This window comes from Myotis daubentonii, chromosome 20 (genome assembly GCF_963259705.1).
Source record: "Myotis daubentonii chromosome 20, mMyoDau2.1, whole genome shotgun sequence".
Classification (NCBI taxonomy): Eukaryota; Metazoa; Chordata; class Mammalia; order Chiroptera; family Vespertilionidae; genus Myotis; species Myotis daubentonii.
Window position 1 is genome coordinate 5,810,910 of NC_081859.1, and position 21,809 is coordinate 5,832,718.

At 43.6% G+C, this 21,809-nt stretch overlaps 1 protein-coding gene across 5 annotated transcripts in view; it reads left to right on the top strand.

The window, feature by feature from the left end:
• The window catches only part of ENAH (ENAH actin regulator), a 107,537-nt gene that overhangs the window by 39,859 nt on the left and 45,869 nt on the right, over positions 1-21,809 (top strand). For all 5 annotated transcript variants that reach the window (XM_059677281.1, XM_059677280.1, XM_059677283.1 and 2 more), the window contains 2 exons: positions 13,780-13,945; positions 17,149-17,326. In XM_059677281.1, coding sequence (XP_059533264.1) covers positions 13,780-13,945; positions 17,149-17,326 — 344 coding nt within the window. The remainder of the gene's footprint in view (positions 1-13,779; positions 13,946-17,148; positions 17,327-21,809) is intronic.

Here is a 21,809-nt window from a genome sequence, read left to right on the forward strand (position 1 = left end):
AATGGGAAGCCGTGTCGAAGTCCAGGCTGTGTGTGTGTGTGGGGGGGGGAAAAATATAGCCCGCGTATCAGTGATTTTGATGATACCAACAGTTCTGCAGTGAAATCTCAGACCATCGTTCTCCTGGGGTCTTAATGACAGACGTGATGTGGTAATGTGGACAGACGTGTCTTTATCAGTTTACGTGAAAATGGTATCAGTGAAGCCAGCAGAAATGTAAGTCTGTTTTGTACCAGGTCCTGATTAAAATGCTCGTAGAGTCTCCTGTGCAGAGCCAGTGGGATGTTACACTTTCTAGGTAATATTAAGCCGACATCCGTGGTCAGGAAATGCGGAAGAGAGGGCTACTTTAGGGGTCCCTATAGTAGTAATCCAGGAAGGAAATGACGCGTTTATGCAGTGACAGTGGGACAGAATGGGGGGGGGGGTAGTTATAGAACAGGGGTGGGGAACGTAAGGCCCGAGAAATCCCTTGGTCTGGCCCTGCCAAGGAGTTCGGGGCGAGTTAATGAAATGTTTGACCAACGATAGCGGGCTCATTTTTAAGTTGATCATGGCGTATGGCCCGCGGAGGGTGTTCTACGTATCCAGATGGCCCTGGGCAGAAAGAAAAAAGGTTCCCCACCCCTGTTGGGAAGACGTGGGGGTGGAATTGTCAGGGCGCGGGGACTGATGGGGGTGACTGCAGAGGAGACGGGGGGAGGGGGGGTGAAAGGGGGAGATAGGTTGCGTCTTGAGGTCGGTTGGTGATCTTGGGTTAGAAATGCGGGCTAGGCAGCTGCCTAGGTGGGTTTGGAGCGTAGGAGACCAGTATGGGCTTTAAGGAAATTTTTGGAACTTTTTTTTTTTAGCAGGTTTTAGTTGCAAACTGTGAGTTGGACTGTTCATCTCAGCTGTTGTGGTGGTGGGCGGGTGTGTTTTTGAGCCGGTTGGGGGAAGGGATCCGCCACTACGCCACTTACAAGCGGGTTATTTTCAGCTACACATTGTTTCTCAACCCGTTCCATTGAAGATGTGTGGAGTTCTGGATGGGAATGAATGCGGAGAAATAAAACGTGCCCGTCTTTTGTCTTTTTATTAATGAAGCTATAAAAATGGATTACATTACCTAATTTATGTTACGGGTATGAAGTCAGTGAATAATTAGCTCCTTCGCAGAGAGAAGGCTGCACGGGAGTTTACCTCCCCATCCTACTCCCAACAGTTTATTATGAAAAATTTGAAACTAAAGAACAGTGGGAAGATTTATTCATTAAAAATCTGTATATCCAAAATCTTTTTTTTTTAATATATTTTATTGATTTTTTACGGAGAGGAAGGGAGAGAGAGAGAGTTAGAAACATCGATGAGAGAGAAACATCGATCAGCTGCCTCCTGCACATCTCCTACTGGGGATGTGCCCGCAACTCAGGTACATGCCCTTGACCGGAATCGAACCCGGGACCCTTCAGTCCGCAGGCTGACGCTCTATCCACTGAGCAAAACCGGTCTCGGCCACAATCTTGATTCTATAAACATTTTATGATTCTTGCTTTATCACATATCTAAGCACACATATAATTTATTTTGAGGCATTTAAAGAAATAAGTATAGTCACCAGCGCACGATGTCCTAAGTATTTCAGTATGTGTATCGTTGACAGGGCTCAGTGTACCATTTTTATTCCTTTTGCGGTAAAAGATACACAGTGACATGCACAGACCACTGGGTGGGTTTTGACAGATGCATATATCGGTTTGACAGAACATTCCGGGGTGATGGCAAAGTCCCCTGAAGCAATGCCATCTCGCTTTCAACCCCCTCCCCCATTTGCCAATCGCTGCGATTGATTTCCACTATTGACTAGCATTTCCTGTTTCCAAACTTCATCTAGGAGTCGTCAGATACATACTCTTGTATTGCTTCCTAATGTTTTTGCTGTTCATGTATCAACCTTCCTTCCATTCTGTTTGCGATAGTTGTCATATATATATTGTCGACATAGTTTGAAATGCCATAAAGTAATGTTACCATTTTTTTCTTTGCACAGTCATAATCTAATTTGTAATTACCCTATACTTAACCATTTTCGATGCTTTTTCTGTCATACTGAGTGTTCGACTTTCCATCTAGTACCATTTCTTTCCAGCTTTCAGGATGACCTTGTCTTAAAAAAAAAAGAACTTTTTGTAAAAATCGGGAAATGTCTTTATTTACCTTCATTTTTAAAGACTATTTCCCACCCGGCCGATGTGCTCAAGTGGTTGAGTGTTGACCTAGGAACCAGGAGGTCAGGGTTCAATTCCAGGCCAGGGCACATGCCTGGGTTGTGGGCTCCATCCCCGGTGTGGGGCGTGCAGGAGGCAGCCGACCCATGATTCTCTCTCATTATGGATGTTTCTCTCTCTCTCTCCCCCTCTCCCTTCCTCTCTGCAGTAAATTTTAAAAAGAATATTTTCCTTGAATATAGAATTCTGGACTGATAGTTTGGTATTTTCGCACTTTAAAGACACTTTTGTGCATACAGTTAAGTGATACTCTGAAACACAGGCTCTGAAAATACTTATTTGTAGGTAATTATCGAGTGTAGTTTCCTGAATCAGTTGATTTTAATTCTTTAAAAAAAAGATATTTGCTTGATTTTTGTTAGCTCTGTAGGAGATAACAAGTCTTCTGTGTCCCAGGACAGGCAGGCGGGCTTGAATCTATCTGCTCTTTTGCGGCAAGCATCCCTGTATGTGCCCAGGCGTTGCTCAGATGGGGCAGGTCGCCAACCGAAGATATTTTCATTCTCTCCAGTTTCTTAATATCTCTTTTTACTTCCTGCCCAGGATGCTTTCATTTTCTTTTGCCTCCACCAAGTCTTGTCCATCCCACCCTCATCGCCTCTTCTCTCTTGTGGTTCTGTGAACATTGAAATGGTGCGTTTTCATTTTCTTTATTTCCCCAGGAATATTGTTGGCAGCGGCCTGTCCTTGTTGTTGGGCCAGCTGACCTTTATAGAACCTGCATATCCTATGCTTATTCGAGCAAGAGGTATTCATAATGCAAGTCAAACAGTACTGCAGAGCTGTATAAAAAAAGATTGCTCTTTGCCCTAGCTGCTTTGGCTCAGCCGATAGAGCATGGGCCTGCGGACGGAAGGGTCCTAGTTGGGGTCCTAAGCCCGGGTTGTGGGCTCGATCCCCAGTGTGGGGCGTGTAGGAGACAGCCGATCCATCATTCTCTCTCATCATTGATGTTTCTCTCTCTGTCTCCCTTCCTCTCTCAAATGAATAAAAACATATTTAAAAGAAAGATTCCTCTCCTTACTTCTAAACACATGACTGCATGTAGTCAGCACCGCTTTAGGGAACTTTTTCGACTTATTCCTTAGCCTGACGCTATCAGCGATTTTTTTTTTTTTTTTCCATTCTACAGGATAACCCAGCAGAGTTGTTTTCTGAAAACGTGCGACCCTTCCTAGGATGCACTTATTAGTGTTTTCCTTGGTGACTGTGATCAGTGACTCTACTAGATTGCATTTGTACTTGGCACATGAATATCGATGTTGTGGGATGAAGAGTTTAGCAGTGACAGATCTTTCTACCTCCCCCCCCCTTTTTTTTTTTTAAGCCTTTCAGTATTTCATAGGCACTTGAGTGATACATCCCTGTGTGGTCTCGGTGGGAAATTTTGCCTTCCTACATATTTGGAGCTGCTGCCTCCCAGATGGTTTCCTTGCCTTGAGGACAACAAGTGTGTATGTTGCCATTATTTGTGTCTGCTGTTTGTCAGTGACATTCACAGTGTTTTTCCGGTATCCCTCAATCCGTGAGCCGTGACAACACCTCATTGTTACCAGCAAGCAGCTTTCCCCTTCCTTCTTATTAACAAGTTTTTTTTTTAATGAAATATAAAAGGAGACAAGCTATTCAGTATTATCATAAATGTACCCTATAGTAGAAGCCCTGGTATATCTACTGTGACCTGTCCTGGTCATAGTGGTTGGTTAATTGAACGAGATAAAGTTTGGTGCCCTTAGAAATGACATATACCTTCACCTATGTTAGCCAACTTTATAACATACGTGTTCATTCTAAAGCTTTTCATGTTAGCCTAGGGCAGTGGTCGGCAAACTCATTAGTCAAGAGAGCCAAATACCAACAGTACAACAATTGAAATTTCTTTTGAGAGCCAAATTTTTTAAACTTAAACTATATAGGTAGGTACATTGTTATTAACTTAATGAGGGTACTCCTAAGGCTTAGGAAGAGCCACACTCAAGGGGCCAAAGAGCCGCCTGTGGCTCGCGAGCCGAGGTTTGCTGACCACTGGCCTCGGGGATGCGAAATCCACATTATTTTTGTCTTCCCTAAAGTCACGCCCATCTTTTATCTCCAGAGATTCAGCTTTGGTTTCTTTAAAGCGGAGAGAGAACTTAGACCCGCGGAAAGCGCTCTGGATTTAGCGTTCCGCCGGACTTGTATGATCTCCCCCTCTTATATGTGTCTCTCAGTTTTCTAGAGGCCCGCCTTTGTAGAAACGTGCCGGAACGTTTCACTTCCTTCCATAGAAGTTCTGTATGCTCACCTGGTATAACTTATAGAATATTTAAATTGCGTAATTACAGGTACAGTCTGGATGCATACATGTGGCCACACGCACAGCTAAGGACACAGCCCTTAGAAGGGGCAGGGTGACCACATGGCTTCCCAGCGCTGCATGTTTTCAGGGCTAAATGGCGTGTTTTATAGACAGAAGAGAGAGGGTTTGATAGATTGTCCATTTGGGCATTAGAAGTCAGAAACAGGAGCTTTCGCTGGCGTGTTTGAGGACTCTGACCGGCGGCAGATTTTTATTATTTTACATGAGAAATGAAAAAGACAATACTCATCCTTTTCGGGCTTACCACCTGATGGTGGAGAGATTGTACGCATAGTGTATCGTGATGACATAGAATGGGACTCCCCCCTCCCCTGTTTGGGGCCGGAGAGAGGAAGAGCTTGTAAGCTTGCAGGAGGGTGTGACACTCGGGCCTGCATTTGGGAGGACAGCTGGCATTGAAGGCGGAAGGTACTGTATTTGGGAAGAGGGAATGTGCGGTGAGTTCAGGTCGAGGGAGGGGGCACGTTCAGAGCTGTGGACAGGCGTGGCATTTCTGCTGCGTTGGCGTTTGGAACCGTTTGGCACGCGTGTGCCCCCAGCAGGAGGATGGTGGCATGGCGTGAGGCGCGCTTTTCATGCTATCAGTGTCCGAGAGAAAGAATCAATGTCAAAAGACAGGCCACACCACGGCGGACCTGGAGTGCCATGCCACGCAGCCAGAGGGTACCCCGAAATGAGTCTTTGGGGTGTGCTAGCCGGAAGGGCGACACGATTAGATTTGATTTAGAAAACATGCATCGGGGTTGGGAGTAAAATTGCATCCGCAATGCCAGTTACGAGACTGTGGAAATCATGCAGCTGAGAAACTACGGGCCCAGGTTAAAGCTTTTGAGCAGCGTGAGCAAAGGGAACTCGTGGGTTGGGGCTGCAGGAGTAGGATGGACAGACCGGGGAGGGGGGATGGGACGGGAGGGCTCTGGACTTGAGCCCGAGGTTCGCAGGGTGACAAGTCCTGAGTAGTGATCTGAGAGAAAAAGCACTCGATTTGCGACTCTTGGTGCTTAACACAATATAGGGCAGTGATGGCGAACCGAGGACACGCGTGTCAGAGGGGACACGCGAACTCATTTTTTTGGTTGGTTTTTCTTGGTTAAATGGCATTTTAAATATATAAAATAAATATCAAAAAGATAAGCCTTCGTTTTACTAGGGTTGCAAAGATCAAAACATTTCTATATGTGACACGGCACCAGAGTGAAGTTAGGGTTTTTCAAAATGCTGGCACGCCGAGCTCAAAAGGTTCGCCGTCACTGATATAGGGCCTGGTGTGTATTGCTGGCGTTCCTGTTTGAGGAAAATGCATGTTCATTCCGATCTGACCGCGTCATCTTGTATCAATGAGATGGCCCCAATTCAGTGTTCCCGTACTCTGGCAGCTGTGGCATATAGGTGGGAGCAATATTTGTGGAATTAAAATCGAACATTCTGTTTACCCCTCTTTAATGCTTGAGGTGTGATGAAATCGCAGGCTTGACCAAAAACATTCGACATCGGAGCGTGAGATGGAAATCCTACTTTTTAAAAATTCCCCTTTTTTTGTGTGTGTAATTTCTGCCTTAATATTTTATCTTCTGAGCAACTGACATGTTAGCTCTGAGAATGACTCAGCGTCGTAACAGCCAAGGAGCTAATTCTCTTTTTCAGAGTGAACTCCCTTAAGTGGTTGGTATAGTATAGGAGGGGTTATTGCACAGACCTTGACATAACGGAAACGGAGGGTTTGAGGATGAATGGCACTCTGCTTCTTCAAAGGTGGTGAGGATGTGCTAAGACGTGTGTGAAAATAGATGACGCGGGCCTGTGGCTTTCAGCAGGGGTACGCTTTTCAGCATGTCACATGCTTTGGGAGTATCCGTAAAATGCAAGGTGACATCCAAAATTTCCTCCTGCCTCAGTTGTCCCCCCCTTTTTCCTCTCCCCTCTCGTCTGTGTACTAGCGAATCCTGTCCGATACACTTTCTTTTGTAAAAATATGTTTTTATTGATTTCAGAGAGGAAGGGAGAGGGGGAGAGAGAGAAACATCAATGATAGAGAATCATGGATCGGCTGCCTCCTGCGCACCCCCTACTGGGGATCAAGCCCACAACCCGGGCATGTGCCCTTGACCAGAATTGAACCCGGGACCCTTCAGTCCGCAGGCCGATGCTCTATCCACTGAGCCAAACCAGCCAGGGCCCGATATGCTTGCGACATACACTCCCATGTGCTTCCCTCCCATGTTTCTCGTCAGGCTCCAGTGTCTCTATATGTGCACCTCACACTGGTCTTCATGCTTCTGTTCTTGATTTCCATGCCACTTTCCTGAACCCCTCCTCTGTCTGCCGTAGCTAGAGTCATCTTTTAAAAAGGTACCTCCCGTTCTGCTTAAAGCAGCGGTTCTCAACCTGTGGGTCGCGACCCCTTTGGGGGTCGAAAGACCCTTTCACAGGGGTCGCCTAAGACCATCGGAAAACACATATGTAATTACGTATTGTTTTTGTGATTCATCACTATGCTTTCATGATGTTCAGTTTGTAACCATGAAATTGGGGGTCACCACAACATGAGGAACTGTATCGAAGGGTCGCAGCCTTAGGAAGGTTGAGAACCACTGGCTTAAAGCCTTCGATTGGCTTCCCGGTGAATGTAACTTCTCCCTCCTATGGCTCAGGTAGGACCTCCTCAGAGAGCCTCCCTGGTGGGAAGAGGAATGAGGACTGTGGGAGGAAGGGGGATTCATTCTGGCTTTGGGGACCGCAGAAATACTTCACAGAGAAATGGTATTGGACCCAGGTCTCGATAAGTAGGATTGCATTCGATGGAATCAGGTACTGAACAGGTACTTAAAGAGTGTCTGCTGTGGGCTGGGCACTGTCATTGTCATGCTGCTTTGACAAGTAGCGATTAATGAGTGAGTGACGGCTTTGAAAGGAAGCCTCAATAAATAGCATAGACCAGAATAGCCAAGACATCCTTAAGGAGCTTGAAAACCAGGACACTTTTCATTCACGAGTACCTGGGAGAAGAGAATTTGGCAACCGTCCTCTCTATACCTGTTCAGGAAATTTGACTATATATTCAGGAACGAGTTACTTGACGAAGGCACAGAATTGTGATGCCGTGTTAACGGTCTTTATATTTTTAAACAATCAGCTCTCTCCAGCCTTCTGATGCCAGATTTTTATTTTAAAATACCCAAGTTAACACCAGGAAGAAAAACTGTATTGGCTCTATATACCTAGTGCATTTGATCATAGAATGAAATTTTTGTTTATAACGAATGTAAACGCCTGCTCTTCACAAGCTATAATTTACTGGTTTAATCTTTGACAGTAGTTCCCTTACTGACTCAGGATGCTGAAGGCTTTGAGTAGGTGCTCATTTTGAGGCTTGCTATAATGAGAGAATAGTCATATAATGAATATGAAATGTTTATCTTTTTTGCTGGGCTTCTTTTTTTAAAAAAAAATTTTTTTAAAAATATATTTTATTGATTTTTTACAGAGAGGAAGGGAGAGAGATAGAGAGTTAGAAACATCGATGAGAGAGAAACATCGATCAGCTGCCTCCTGCACATCTCCCACTGGGGATATGCCCGCAACCCAGGTACATGCCCCTGACCGGGATCGAACCTGGGACCCTTGAGTCCGCAGGCCGATGCTCTATCCACTGAGCCAAACCGGTTAGGGCAGTAGCTGTGGTTCTTAAATCTTGCCTCCCTTCCTGTTACGTGTCCCTGAAAATCTGCACATAGGTGTGCAATCTCAGCTTTTCGGAAGTCCTCTTGTTCACTTCTTTAGCTAAAAATCCACCTGGAGAAAGCTGGAAATCCTCTCATTTGGTCTGATCAAGTAATTGAATCGATACCCACTCTCCTGGGAACCGAGCTTGAGGCCACTTCGCAATGGACATGCCACTTGCTTAGACCACGTTCTACTTGCTAAGACCACGAGCTCTCCCCTCCGAGTGTCCCAGAACCCGGACCTGCGCAGAGAAAGCCGGCCTAGAGTCCTTTAAAAACCTCCGGCTCCCCGTCTTTGGGGGCTGGCACCGTTTTGGGGCTCAGCCCATCTGGTTTTCCAGGTGACCTAATGAATTCATCATTCTATACCCCCTTTGGCCTCGTGTGTTCTTCCTTCGGCGACCCTAACGCCTGTCAGAAGACCCTCTGAGCTGTCCCTGTCATTCGCTATTGTTTGTATATCCACTAATGTACAGGCAGTTCTGTTGTGACTAAGGCTAGTCATACTTTAAAGCAAACTCTTAAGTATTTTACCGGATGAGAGAGAAATGAGAAAGGAAAAAGCAAACCCCAGACAATATGGAGAATGGTAGCCCTAGCTGGTTTGGCTCAGTGGATAGAGTATCGGCCTGCAGACTGAAGGGTCCTGGGTTCGATTCCAGTCACGGGCACAGGCCTGAGTCGCAGGCTCGGTCCCCAGTAGGGGGCATGCAGGAGGCAGCCATTCGATGATTCTCTCTCATCATTGATGTTTCTATCTCTCCCTCTCCCTTCCTCTCTGAAATCAATAAAAATATATTTTTAAAAAATATGGAGAATTGTATAGAAAGCTAGTTATGACATTTACAGTATATTACTATAATACAGTATGTTGCCTTTATTTTGAGATATTTTAAGTTCTAAAATACCTCCATTTATTGGGTTATGGGGATCCCTCCCCAGTCCCCAATTTCCTATCTGGCAAGTAGGCCAAAATACGGTATTGTCAACCTTCTATATGGATTCATCCGATCTGTATCGGAGATTTGTGAATCCGTGAGATCCAAGAAGGGTGCCTCACTGGCCTATTTGGTGCCCACCTGTAATAGGAGTTGGTCTCTGGAGTGGTTTTCTTCGCACATGAACAGCCCATTTTCCTGTTTTCCACACCAGCTGGGTGTCCAGCTGTTCAGTTCAGTTGCAACACTGTCTGGAGTTATCCCAGACCCCACAGGCTCACGGCTCAGTCCCACAAGACTGTCCCCATTTCAGATACTGGCTGCCAGTGGGGGTATGAAGGCTTACCCACTTACGCCCTGCTGAATAGAGTCAGTTTTGATAATTCACGAGAAGGACTCCCAGAACTTAGGAAAGTACTTTACTTGTTATTGCTGGTTTAATATAAAGGACTAGAGGCCTGGTGCACGGATTCGTGCACCAGTTCGGGTCCCTCAGCCTGGCCTGTGCCCTCTTGCAATCCAGGACTCTTCAGGGGATGTTGGAGAGCCGGTTTCAGCCCAATCCCCGCAGGCCTGGCTGAGGGACCCCACCGGTGCATGAATCCATGCACCGGGCCTCTAGTATGCATATAAGATCTTTGGTTGATCTCTTTCTGCCCTTCCCCCTTCCCTCTGACATTCATCAGTCTGTTCCATGTTTCCATGTCTGTGCATTGAGCATCTGCCCCCTGGTGGTCCGTGCGCATCATAGCTACCGGGCGAACGGTCGCTTAGGCTTTTATATATATAGATGCAACTCCGGAACAGCCAGATAGAAGAGACGCATAGGGCAAAGGATGGGGTGGGTGCAGAGGTTCCATGCCCACCCTGGGCATGCCACCCACCCAGCACCGCCACGCAAGCTTGTTTGGGTGTGTTTATGGAGGTTGCGTTACGTAGGCATGATTGTGAACTAGATTTCTGACCCTTCTACCCTCCCCAGAGTGAAGGGGGAAGGGGAGTGGGACTGAAAATTGCAACCCTCTGATCATGGCTCAGTATTTCTGAAAACAGCTTCCTTCCTCAAGCCTGCAAGTCAGCCCATTGGCATGCCAGAGGCTCTCTTCCTGTTCAGGAGATGCCAAGGGTTTTAGGAGCTCTGTGCCAGGGACCGGGACAAAGACCAGAGATTTTTTTTTTTTAATACCACAGAATGTCTGTCTCCAGCCAGGAAAGATCCTCAGATGTTGTGGAAAGGAATGGGAGGACTTGATTTGAATCTGTCTCTAAGAACCCCCGTGGGCCGGGCCGGTCCCTTCCTGGCCCGGCTTTGATGTGGGTTCTCCGAGTGCCAGATGTCCCTCCAGGACTGCAGAGCTATCTGGGCCGGATCCATCCCTTCGCACCTTCCACTCCTCTCGTGGCTGTTCCTCCTCTCCCCAGAGCCCCTCAGCTCTTACCTGCAACTTAAGTTCTTCTTCTCGTTAACCCTGGCTCCTCCCTCCCGCTGCTCCTCGGCTTTGCTTAGAGTTAGATTTGTATCCTTAACCTCTCATGTTGGACAGTTCATTTTCAATAGAAAATGAATCAACTACCTTTTTTTTTTTTTGCATGTTTGACCTTTTGCTGGCCACTTGGATATGTTCACTTGCAGACGTCTTTGTTTCAGTGGTTGTAGCTTTTCCAGGGAAGTTGAAGTGACCAGACAGGGGATGGTTGATGAAGTGGTTTGTATAATAAGCGCCAATTAAAAGCTGTTCGATGAACCGTGTGCTGCAATCCTTGGAATGTCTCCAGGTACCCACTGTAGAGCAGTGGGGGAAGGAAAGGTAGAGGAAGAAGTGGGGATATTCTGCTTTTGGGTTTTTTTATCTTTATTTTTTGGAAAGCCTTTTGTCTTCTTTTTTTTTTTTTTTTGAGCATGAAACGACCTAATTTACAAAAAATAGGGGTTCAGTGTGGCCTAATGTCTGTGACCCCACTGGGACTGTCTTGAGGAGGCCGTATTTCTTGAACCATGGGAATCATATTGTATGTCCCCAAGTAGTAGTTTTTGAAAACGGGGAAATAGTGTGACTTTGTTCATTTTCAGATTTGCTTCTTGGATTGCGCGCTTTGCTTTACCTTGGTTCATGTCGTCTTGCGATAGGGTTATGTAAATGTTGTCTCGTAAGTGTTTCTCTTGTGAGGGAGGACCAGATTTCCACTGTTGTGCTGACAGGTGCTCTTGAATCACAGCTTAAAAAATAAATTCAAGCTCGCCTCAGTGGATAGAGCGTCGGCCTGCGGACTCAAGGGTCCCAGGTTCGATTCCGGCCAAGGGCATGTATCTTGGTTGCGGGCACATCTCCAGTAGGGGGTGTGCAGGAGGCAGCTGATCGATGTTTCTCTCTCATCGATGTTTCTAACTCTCTATCTCTCTCCCTTCCTCTCTGTAAAAAAAAAATCAATAAAAAAATATTTAAAAAATAATAATAGTTCAAGCTCTAGTCATCGGCTTATTTTTATTCCCAGAACTTTTTACCCCCAAAATTTCAGTGCAGCCCAGCCGGTGTGATTCAGTGGTTGAGCGTAGGCCCATGAACCAGTTTGATTCAGGTCATGTGCCCAGGTTATGGGCTTGATCCCAAGTGGGGGGCATGTAGGAGGCAGCTGATCAATGATTCTTTCTCATCACTGATGTTTTTATCTCTCTCCCCCCCTCTTCCTTCCTCTCTCTAAAATCAAAACTCAATTACAGTTATGTTTAAAATTTTTCAGGCATACAGTTTTAGATGATCAGTGGATTTATTTCAGTGTTCGTGCTGCGCAAATATTGTTACAAGTTTTAGTAAAATCTCGCCAGTGGAAAAATATAAACAATTGGAACCCATTGTTCTGAAGCAGTGTTATTGCTCAGTGCTGCGGCCTCTTAGGTCTCCATGATCCTCTGTCATCAGATTGCCTGGCAAGTTGAGTAAAACACACACATACAGTGTTGCGAGATGGGGCAGACCTGGGGGTGAGAGAAGAGGTCGGGAAAGTGACTTTTTGCTCCTGAGGACATTGGGGAGGAACCCACATGATTTACTTTCTTAAGCCTTTGAGGCTAAAGTGGGCTGAATGAGCAAAGTGTTTCGTTAAAGATGGGGTTGGGTGAGTTACCTGGGGGTCTCTGCATCAGTTACGGCTTAAACATCAGCTAAGTCTTCTGTAGTATGTGGGGTGCTTGGGTGAAAGCATAGAGGTGCTACTGTACCTGTTTTCTTCTGTTGTTCACTTTCCATATTTGATTTAAAAAACAAAAACAAATTAAACTAAAATTCTAATCAACCATTTCCCCCCAGGGTGGCATTAGAGGAATTTTGAAAGATGAAATTCGTGCTTCATGTGAAATTCAGATCATCTCCCCTCATTTTATTTATTCATGTATCTCGGTCTCACTTGGTAACAGATCATTGAGATGAAGCTGAGATTTAAAGACATTATTTTGGGATTGTCCTGTTTGCGTATTTATCTGTGATGGTTAGAAGTAAAATCTAAAGGATCCTTGGGAAGCACCTCATTTTACTTTTCCATTTTCTAAATGAAGAAATTTGAAACCTAGGGTGTTCTGGCCAAGGGGCGTCAGAGTGACTCACATTGCCATCATTGATTGTTAGGGACAACTCCCTATCTTAAGGGGCAGATAGAGCGACTCAGAATTTGTTATATAGACCATGAAGCAAGCCTGATGACCAACGGGTTTTCAGTACAGAGGGATTCACAAACAGATCACTGATACTATAAACATACTAGAGGCCCGGTGCATGAAATTCATGCACTCGGAGTGGGGGTCCCTCAGCCCGGTCTGCACCCTCTCACAAGTCCGGGAACCCTCAGGGGATGTCCAATTGATGAGACTTGTCCTATGGGGAGCGGGCCTAAGCCAACAGTTGGACATCCTTAGCGCTGCCGTGGAGGCGGGAGAGGCTCCCATGACCCCTGCTGCGCTAGGAACTCATGAGCCTGGCTTCTAGTTGAGCAGCGCTCCCCCTGTGGGAGCACACAGACCACCAGGGGACAGCTCCTGCATTGAGCATCTACCCCCTGGTGGTCAATGCGTGTCATAGCGACCGGTCATTCTGCTGTTTGGTCGATTTGCATATTAGCCTTTTATTATATAGGATATATGATTAAACACATAATGGGTAATTTATACTTAGAGTTGTGTTCAGTTTAATGAGCGTGTCGATACTCAGATTTAGAAGAAAACATTTTTGTGTTACTTGTGTGTTCGTGGATCCTGATCCCCTCCTTACGTCCCTCATTACCCTTTACTTTCTAATCCACCAGACTGTACCCACCAGGGCAGGAAGCTTTTGTCTTGTTCACTGTTGTTTCTGGCACCCAGTAAATCCCTGATTGTTGAGTGACTGCTGAGTCGACTGACTCTGATTTATATGGCTGTGTGGGCAACTGAGCATATTTTAAATGTCTCATGTTTGCTTTTTTTTTTCTTTTTTTCTTTTTTCCTCTTCTGCTTGTCCTCACAGTGAACAGAGTATCTGTCAGGCAAGAGCTGCTGTGATGGTTTACGATGATGCCAACAAGAAGTGGGTGCCAGCTGGTGGCTCGACTGGGTTCAGCAGAGTCCACATCTACCACCACACCGGCAACAACACCTTCAGAGTGGTGGGCAGGAAGATTCAGGACCATCAGGTACGGGTCGGAGTCAGTTCTTCAAGCCGTCCTGTGTTACAGAAGGACTTACTGTTTCACGAAAATAAAGCAGGGGTTTGGAACCGTTGTCAAAATAGTCCCGATGGGGAAAGCATAGGTCGTCCTGAAGAACAGCCCTAAAAGTATCTCAATGTTGGCCCACAGAGGAAATGCCTATCTCTATTATAAAAGGCCCGTGGCCCTAACGCCGTAAAGACCAAAGACCGGCACGGGTGGGCGGGGCTGCGTGATTTTGCGCGCTGGGCTTCTAGTTTAAAAATAATTCTAAAGACGTCTGTCTGCACAAATCAGGCAATTTCCAAATGAAAACATTGAGATTTTTTTTTTATCCCTAAGAGAAGTAAGCTATCCGGTGACTTTATAGTTTTTGACAGAGTGTTTTTAAAATGTTTGGAAATTTAAATACACTTCTAAATAATTCATGACACTGATATGAACGCGTTATGAAAATTAGAAAATGTTTAGAAAGAAAGTGCTTAGACCTGAGTGACAAGAGATTATCTATAGAAACCTGTGGGACATCTAAGCTGTCTTTAGATGGGCCACTCTTAATGACATAATGAGCTTAAGAAGGAAGCAGAAGGAAATACTAAAAATAAATAGAACTTGTTAACACAAAAGCTGCCCTACTGAATAGAAAAATTGGCAGAATCAAGCAGAAAAAAAAAGTTATATTAGGATTGGACAAGAGATGTAGCTATAGATATACTACGAAAATAAGTTACTGTAAGATATTTTGAACAGCTTTATGCCAGTAAGTGGGCCATTTTGTAGGAAAGTATTACTGACCAAAACTGGCAGAAAAGGAGAAAAATTTAATAGCCCTGCAATCATAAAATATATCAATAGTTAATAATTTACCTAAAGTGTTATAAAAAGTCCTCAGTAAGATGTTAGCAGACCAAATTCAGCAGTAATGTAAGGATAGTTTAACATTCAATAACTAATAATGTAACATACCGGGAGAACACCTATTAGAAACGCGATTCAGGAAAAGCATGTGATAAAATTAAAACCCAAAGGTCATATTTCTCAGCACGTTTGGCATAAAAATGAATTTTCTCAAGCTGATGAGGATGACTAACGTAAACATACAGCAAACATCTCACGGGACAATACAGTTTTAGGATTTCCACTAAACTCAGGAATAAGTTGAGGATTTCAACTTTCATCACTTTCATTCATTTAGCATTGCCGAGGAGGTAACCTGGTGCTATAAAGATGAAGAAATAGAAGCTAGAAGGAGTGTCAAGGAAGTAGTAGAGCTGATTTTATTCACTGACGATATAATTCTCTACATAAAAAATCCCAATATCTACAGAGATAAAATATTACAACTAATACGACTGTTCAGCAAGGTTGCCCCTATTATTAAGATACAAGATCAGTATATAAAAGAAAAGAAGATTTTATAAAAATATTTAAAGTAACATAACGATGTGTACCTATGCATATATCTGATAAAAATTGGCTTTCTCTCATTCCAGGGTACCTTTGTTACGTGGGGCCGGTAGAGCAAACTTGGGAAGTCAGGCCCTGCGAATGAGGGAGGGTGTGCGGGTAGTCTCTCGGGCCATGGTTTGGGACCCAGAAGTCCCTCCCATACGCTGAGAAGAAGAAGTTTGACTCAGAAGTAGACTGGCCCTCATAGCACAGCCTCAATCATTTCAGTTACTTTTGGATTAAGGTGACTTAAGACTGTTAGTTTCCCTAGCTGTTTGCCAGAAGCCAATGTACATTTTTTCCTGGGGGAAAAAAAAGTATAACATCATCATAGGCATCAACATTTCCTTAAAATTGTCCATATGCAGTGTCTGGCACTCAATCAGAATACCCAGGCATACGAGGAGACGGGGAAAGAAACAGCAGTAGGAGAGACCCCTGGGAATCCAGTTAATGGAACTATCAGGAAGTGACTTTAAAATAACTATGCTTAATACATTCAAGGAAATATAAGACAGGTTGAGAATTTCAGCAGAGAACTGGATACTTGAAAAAAGAACAAAATGGAAATTTAAGGCCCGGGACCGGGGGGGGGGGGCGGATGGGGAGGAGTGCAGGGGTGGGTTAGAAGGGGTCCAGGGGGAACGAAGGGGACATGTAATACTTTCAACAATAAAGATTTTTTTTAAAAAAGAATCGAAACAGCAAATAACTGCTGTTAACAACTCAGAGATGGTTTTGTTTTGTTTTGTTTTTACAACCAATTAGAAATAGCTAAAAAGAATTAGTAAACTGAAATAGAGGTAAGAAAAAAAAATCAGACTGAAGCTAAGATAATCAGAGAGAAATAGGTAATACACAAAGCAACTTAGGGGAGACATAAGGGAATACAGTGAGAAAAGTGTGCAGAGTATGTGTAATCACAGGGGAGACTGGGGCAGAAGAATAACTGAAGAGAGAGTAAACAAGAATTTTCAAAAGGGATGAAATCAGTACCAAGAAAACCCTATAGAAACCCATTGTGTTAAAATCACTGTAAACTAAATACAAGGCGAAACTCTCGAGCAGTCCTTGAAAATCAGATACCGTTAAAGCAGCAACAATAAACTGTCAGCTGACTTCTCAGCAGAATCAAGAGCTGGGAGGCCGTGAACTTCAAATGACTGTAGGGAAGTGAGTGACCACGTAACATTCCGTACCTAATACAAATATTCTTCAAAAAAATGAAGGTGAAATAAAGATATTTTCTGGCAGACAAAAATGGAGAGGCTTCCCCGCCAGATCTCACTGGGAAGACATTCTTCAAGATCAAAAATGGTCCCAACAGAAGCTTGAAGAGGGCAGAGGACTAAAAAGCCTAAGTGTTGATCTTAGTCGATCATTGACTGTATAAAACTAAAAATAGTGCTTTATGGGGGTTAACATATATGGAGAATGAAAATCCTATATAATAAAAGGCTAATATGCAAATCGACCGCATGGCAGAACCACTGGTTGCTATGATGCGCCCTGGCCACCAGGGGGCAGACGCTCAACGCAGGAGCTGCCCCCTGGTGGTCAGTGTGCTCCCACAGGGGGAGCGCCGCTCAGCCAGAAGCCTGGCTCGTGGCTGGCGAGCGCAGTGGCGGTGGCGGTAGGGCTAAGGATGCATGAAGTGATACCTTTTCAATCAGGATTTGTTGACTTTGTCGATTTTGCCATTTTATAGCTTGACTTTATAAAGAATTACTGTCTTTTAGGTGGTGATAAATTGTGCCATTCCCAAAGGGTTGAAGTACAATCAAGCTACACAGACCTTCCACCAATGGCGAGACGCTAGACAAGTGTATGGTCTCAACTTTGGCAGCAAAGAGGATGCCAATGTCTTTGCAAGTGCCATGATGCATGCCTTAGAAGTGTTGAATTCACAGGAAACAGGTAAGGAGCCTGCGGTTGGCTGGTTTTCTTGAACCGAAGTGCCGTCTCTCAGTTAAAACAGACCTTTTCTGACCAACTTTTAAATCGTCTGTGTATGTGAAGTTATTCTTGAATTTCTGTTATTCTTTGCAGAACTGTGAACTTTTTATTGGCTGATGTGAATATGGGTTCTGGAAGGAAAGTCCTATGAGATTGGTTCATTAGTCATTTCTAAATGCTTTTTAATGGAAGCCACCTAGTTCTGTTCCTCCTGCTGTAGAACCTCAACTTTCCTTGCAAGGACAGGAGGCCCAGAGAATATGCAGCAGATCAACATCATGCACGTTAATCTTCATCTCAGATTTTAGGAAGGCACACGTGGTTTCCGAAGCATGTTTTTTAAGCCACTCCTGAGGCCTTGAACCTCAAGTAGGACTAGGTCTCCTGCATCCTGGTCGTTAAACGTTTGATTCTAAAAGTTGTTTCACAGTTTTAGGAGTGCCCTCAGGTGGTTTTAGCTGTGAACTGCATCTCCCCTGACTGCATGGTGGTTAGATAGCTATGTAGAAATAATTAACTGAAACACACACACACACACACACACACACACACACACACACACACAAACCCTCTAGGATTTAATACTGTATATGTGTCAGAGATGAGCTCTATTTTTGTTTAAAGAACAGAAAACGAAATTCACCAGTGTATTTGTTCTCTTTGGGGAGATAGCTTTTATGATCAGCAAACAAGTGCTATACATAAAACAACATGAATGTGATTACTCTTGCCTGCACTGTGTATTTCATAGTGACCCATATGACGTAAATATTCTATGAACCACCTTTATGTATTTTAAGGGAATGACTTCGATAGTCAGATTAAGATGTGATATTTTGTTGAAGGTAGAGAATTTTGAAACCTAATACAGACACATTAAATTTGACTTATTCCTTCCCTCATTGTAAAAAGGATCGAAACTTCTAGCCCACTTGTTAGTTTATTTCCAGTGTGAATTTCGGTGCAAGAAGACATTTTTGGAATCTTGCTGGAAGTCACGTATTAATGCCTATAGATGATTTATTTTAGATCTCCTTTGAGGAAATTAATATCTCTATAAATAAGTTGTACACAGCTCTCATATGTTATCTATTTTGAGAAAATAAATGACTGGAACTTCTCCTGGTTTGTCTCTAAGTCCAGAAAATAGTATAAAAAAGCCTGCATTTGTGCAGTTTTGTGTGTAGATGATCGGAAGTCACTGTACTTACCTTATAGGCATCAATATTGTATCAGCCTTCTGGTGTAGAATTGCTTTTCTGTCGCCATAGTTTTATCAAAGGAAAGAAACTAGAATTGTGGTTCTTAATATCTTAACTGCATAGTAAAATAATTAAAGGATCAAAGTTTAGGCAGTATATGTATGACAATCATATCTGGCTTCCCCATGTTTGGAACAAACTAGCATTTTAATTTCTAAACCTCAAAAAGAGTATTTACTACTATTAGGAGCTAAACGTTGCTAATTTAAAGTAGTTAAAATTGTTGTTTAGTCATCGGGTTTGGTTTTTTGTTTTTTTTTTTTAACCAAATGGGAAGAATTGTTTTTATCAGTATGTAGTAATACAGTTTGCTTTCAAAATGCAAGCGCTAATTAATGTTTTTTTCTTCTGCTCTTGATATTTTGAAATTAATGAGTCTTCATGGGGAGCGACTCAATTACATTCTCTGTAATTTCCGCATTATAGAGCATTTGGCAAATGGGAAAATCACCCATCATGTTACTGGCTACACAAACATTTTGAAAAGGCAAAAAATGTACTAGGTTCTTCTTAGATTATTTTGAGCCGCTATTCTCTGCTCTGTCACCACCCCAACCTGTCATACTGTGGACTGAGGAAAGAGAGAGAAAAAGGTGGAAGAAGCTGGTCCATCCTGGCATCTCCTTGCATCATGGCACAAGTTATTGGCAAAGAGGCTTTTGTATTTATAGCTTTTTCATCAGAGAAAACAATGCATATGGTGGGTGTTTGTCATACTCTGATCTCTTTAGGAAATGACGTTTCATAAATTACTGTAGACAAACACTAATTTCAGATTTTTTAAAAAAAATACTTGTTTGATTTCAGTGAGGAAGGGAGAGGGAGAGAGAGAGAGAAACATCAATGATGAGAGAGAATCACTGGTTGGCTGCCTCTTCCATGCCCCTACAGGGGATCGAGCCCGCAGCCCTGGCATGTGCCCGTGATCGGAATCGAACCCGGGACTCTTCAGTCTGCAGGCTGACGCTCTATCCACTGAGCCAAACCCACTGGGGCTAATTTCTGATTTTTGATGCCATTAATGGGTTTGGAAGGGGAGGCATGGGAGGAGATAGATGCGAAGAATCAGAAATGTCCTTGGGAAAGGACTTACTTTTTTTCTGTAAATCTCCGTAAAAGTAGGATAGGTCTGTTCCCTACCCCAGGTTTGTTTTGCAGGCCCCCTCCCACCCACCTAAACAAACATACTGTCGCCTCTCATCTTGACCATCTTTCCCTTCCACAGCTGTTTTGTCTGGGTTGGCAGCCAGTTCCTTGCTAAAGCCACCCATTGTCTTTCTGCCAAAACCAAGTTGAAAAAGGTTAACCTCGGTGCCTACTCCCTAAACAAATACTAGACCCAATAAGTCCGTGATCAGAAGCAAAAGAAACATTTATGCATCACGATAAAGCGACTACAGATATTAGTCTTTCCTGCTTCTTAATGTTTTACCACTTTCTAAAACCATTTTTTTTCATATTGAATGCTTCTATTGTTTTTTTTAAATTTTTTATTTTTTTAAAAATATACATATTTTATTGGTTTCTTACGGAGAGGAAGGGAGAGGGATAGAGAGTCAGAAACATTGATGAGAGAGAAACATAAATCAGCTGCCTCCTGCACACTCCCCACTGGGGATGTGCCCGCAACCAAGGTACATGCCCCTGACCGGAATCGAACCTGGGACCCTTGAGTCCGCAGGCCGAAGCTCTATCCACTGAGCCAAACCGGTTAGGGCCTGTTTATTGTTTTATTGGGTGTTAATGTCCATATTACCCATTGAATGTTGGTTAGTCTTTCTTAGTGATGTTTAGACTTTTTTTTAAAGTCACGGACACTTTTGTTCAAATAATGTTTTCAGAAGTTTGGTGCATAAACAGACAAAAAACAAAAGGGGGAGCTTCTCTAGTTAATGTGGGGGGTTGGGAGTCCATGGCCACTGAGGCACGTGTGTGGTCCCCAGAGCAGGATTTGAACGCCACTAACCTATCTTTTTTTTACCAAAACCAATAATTACGCAATTCTCTCTTCCTCACTTCCTTGCTCCCTAAATCCTCTAAATCCGCAAACACATTCTTTAAATTAATTAAAAAAAGTAGCTTTCTTTGGGACTCGTCACGCTGACCTTTGCAAGGTGTTCTATACGTGTTTACTATGTCCGTTTCTCAGGAAGAGGGTGGGTGGCAGGCATGTTTTCCTTGACTTTTGTTTTTTTAACTTGGTGTGCAATTATTTAATATACGGGAAAGTACAGGAGGTACTCAATACAGTGAGTTATATTTGGGATTTAAGAAACAAAAATCACATGTTGTACCCTTTTTGTTTTTTTTAAAGAGTTGAAGTAGTGTTCTTTCTTTTATACCAAATGCTACAGTTTATCTGTTTCCGTTGCCTAATGGGTGGATGGGCTAGATTTTAAACAAGTGCGTTCAAAACGCTTTATTCAGACTGATATTTGGGATTGCTATATTATTTAGCAAGTACAGGTATAGCAGTTTCGCAGCTAACAGTTATGGGTTATATAGACTATAAAGTCAGTCCTGGCGATGATTGGTAGAGGTCAGTTTGCACAGTGTCCCATTTTGGAAAAGGTGGCAGTCATTTGAAAACAGGAGATGATTTTTTTTAAATTCATTTTTTAAAAGAAAAATCACACCTAGCCAGTACGTTTATTCTGCTGTGTTCTACTCAACCAAGCTTAAGCATACCTTTGTAAGAAGGACAGCTTAATATTTTGCCCGTGGTAACACTGCTTCTGCTAGAATTTTAAAAAACCCCCACAAATCTACCGAAAATGAGAACATACTCACAGATATCCGCGTGTTCGAAATTTTCTTTAGGTTTTATAAATACACATAAATACGGAGATTCCACTACGTTGGCAGTGACACTTCTGTTTTCCAGAGTGCCATGAGTCATGAGAGCCGTATGAAGGTTATAGCACAAAAACCATCACACATGTTTTGAGCATAGATACCGCCCCGTGGCGCTGGGAGTCATACTGACATGCTACGGCCTATTCCCTCCCTTCCAGGATTTCACAGTTGGGCGGGAGCAACATGAGAATATGTTTTGTGAGGTGCTGGGAAGGGGGCAGAGAGGCCTTTGGAACTGAAGAAAGTGAGAGGGTTAAAGTGAAGAAAGTGAGAGATGACGCTTGAGCTGCGTCTTGAAGAATGAGTAGGCCCCCAGAACATTCTGG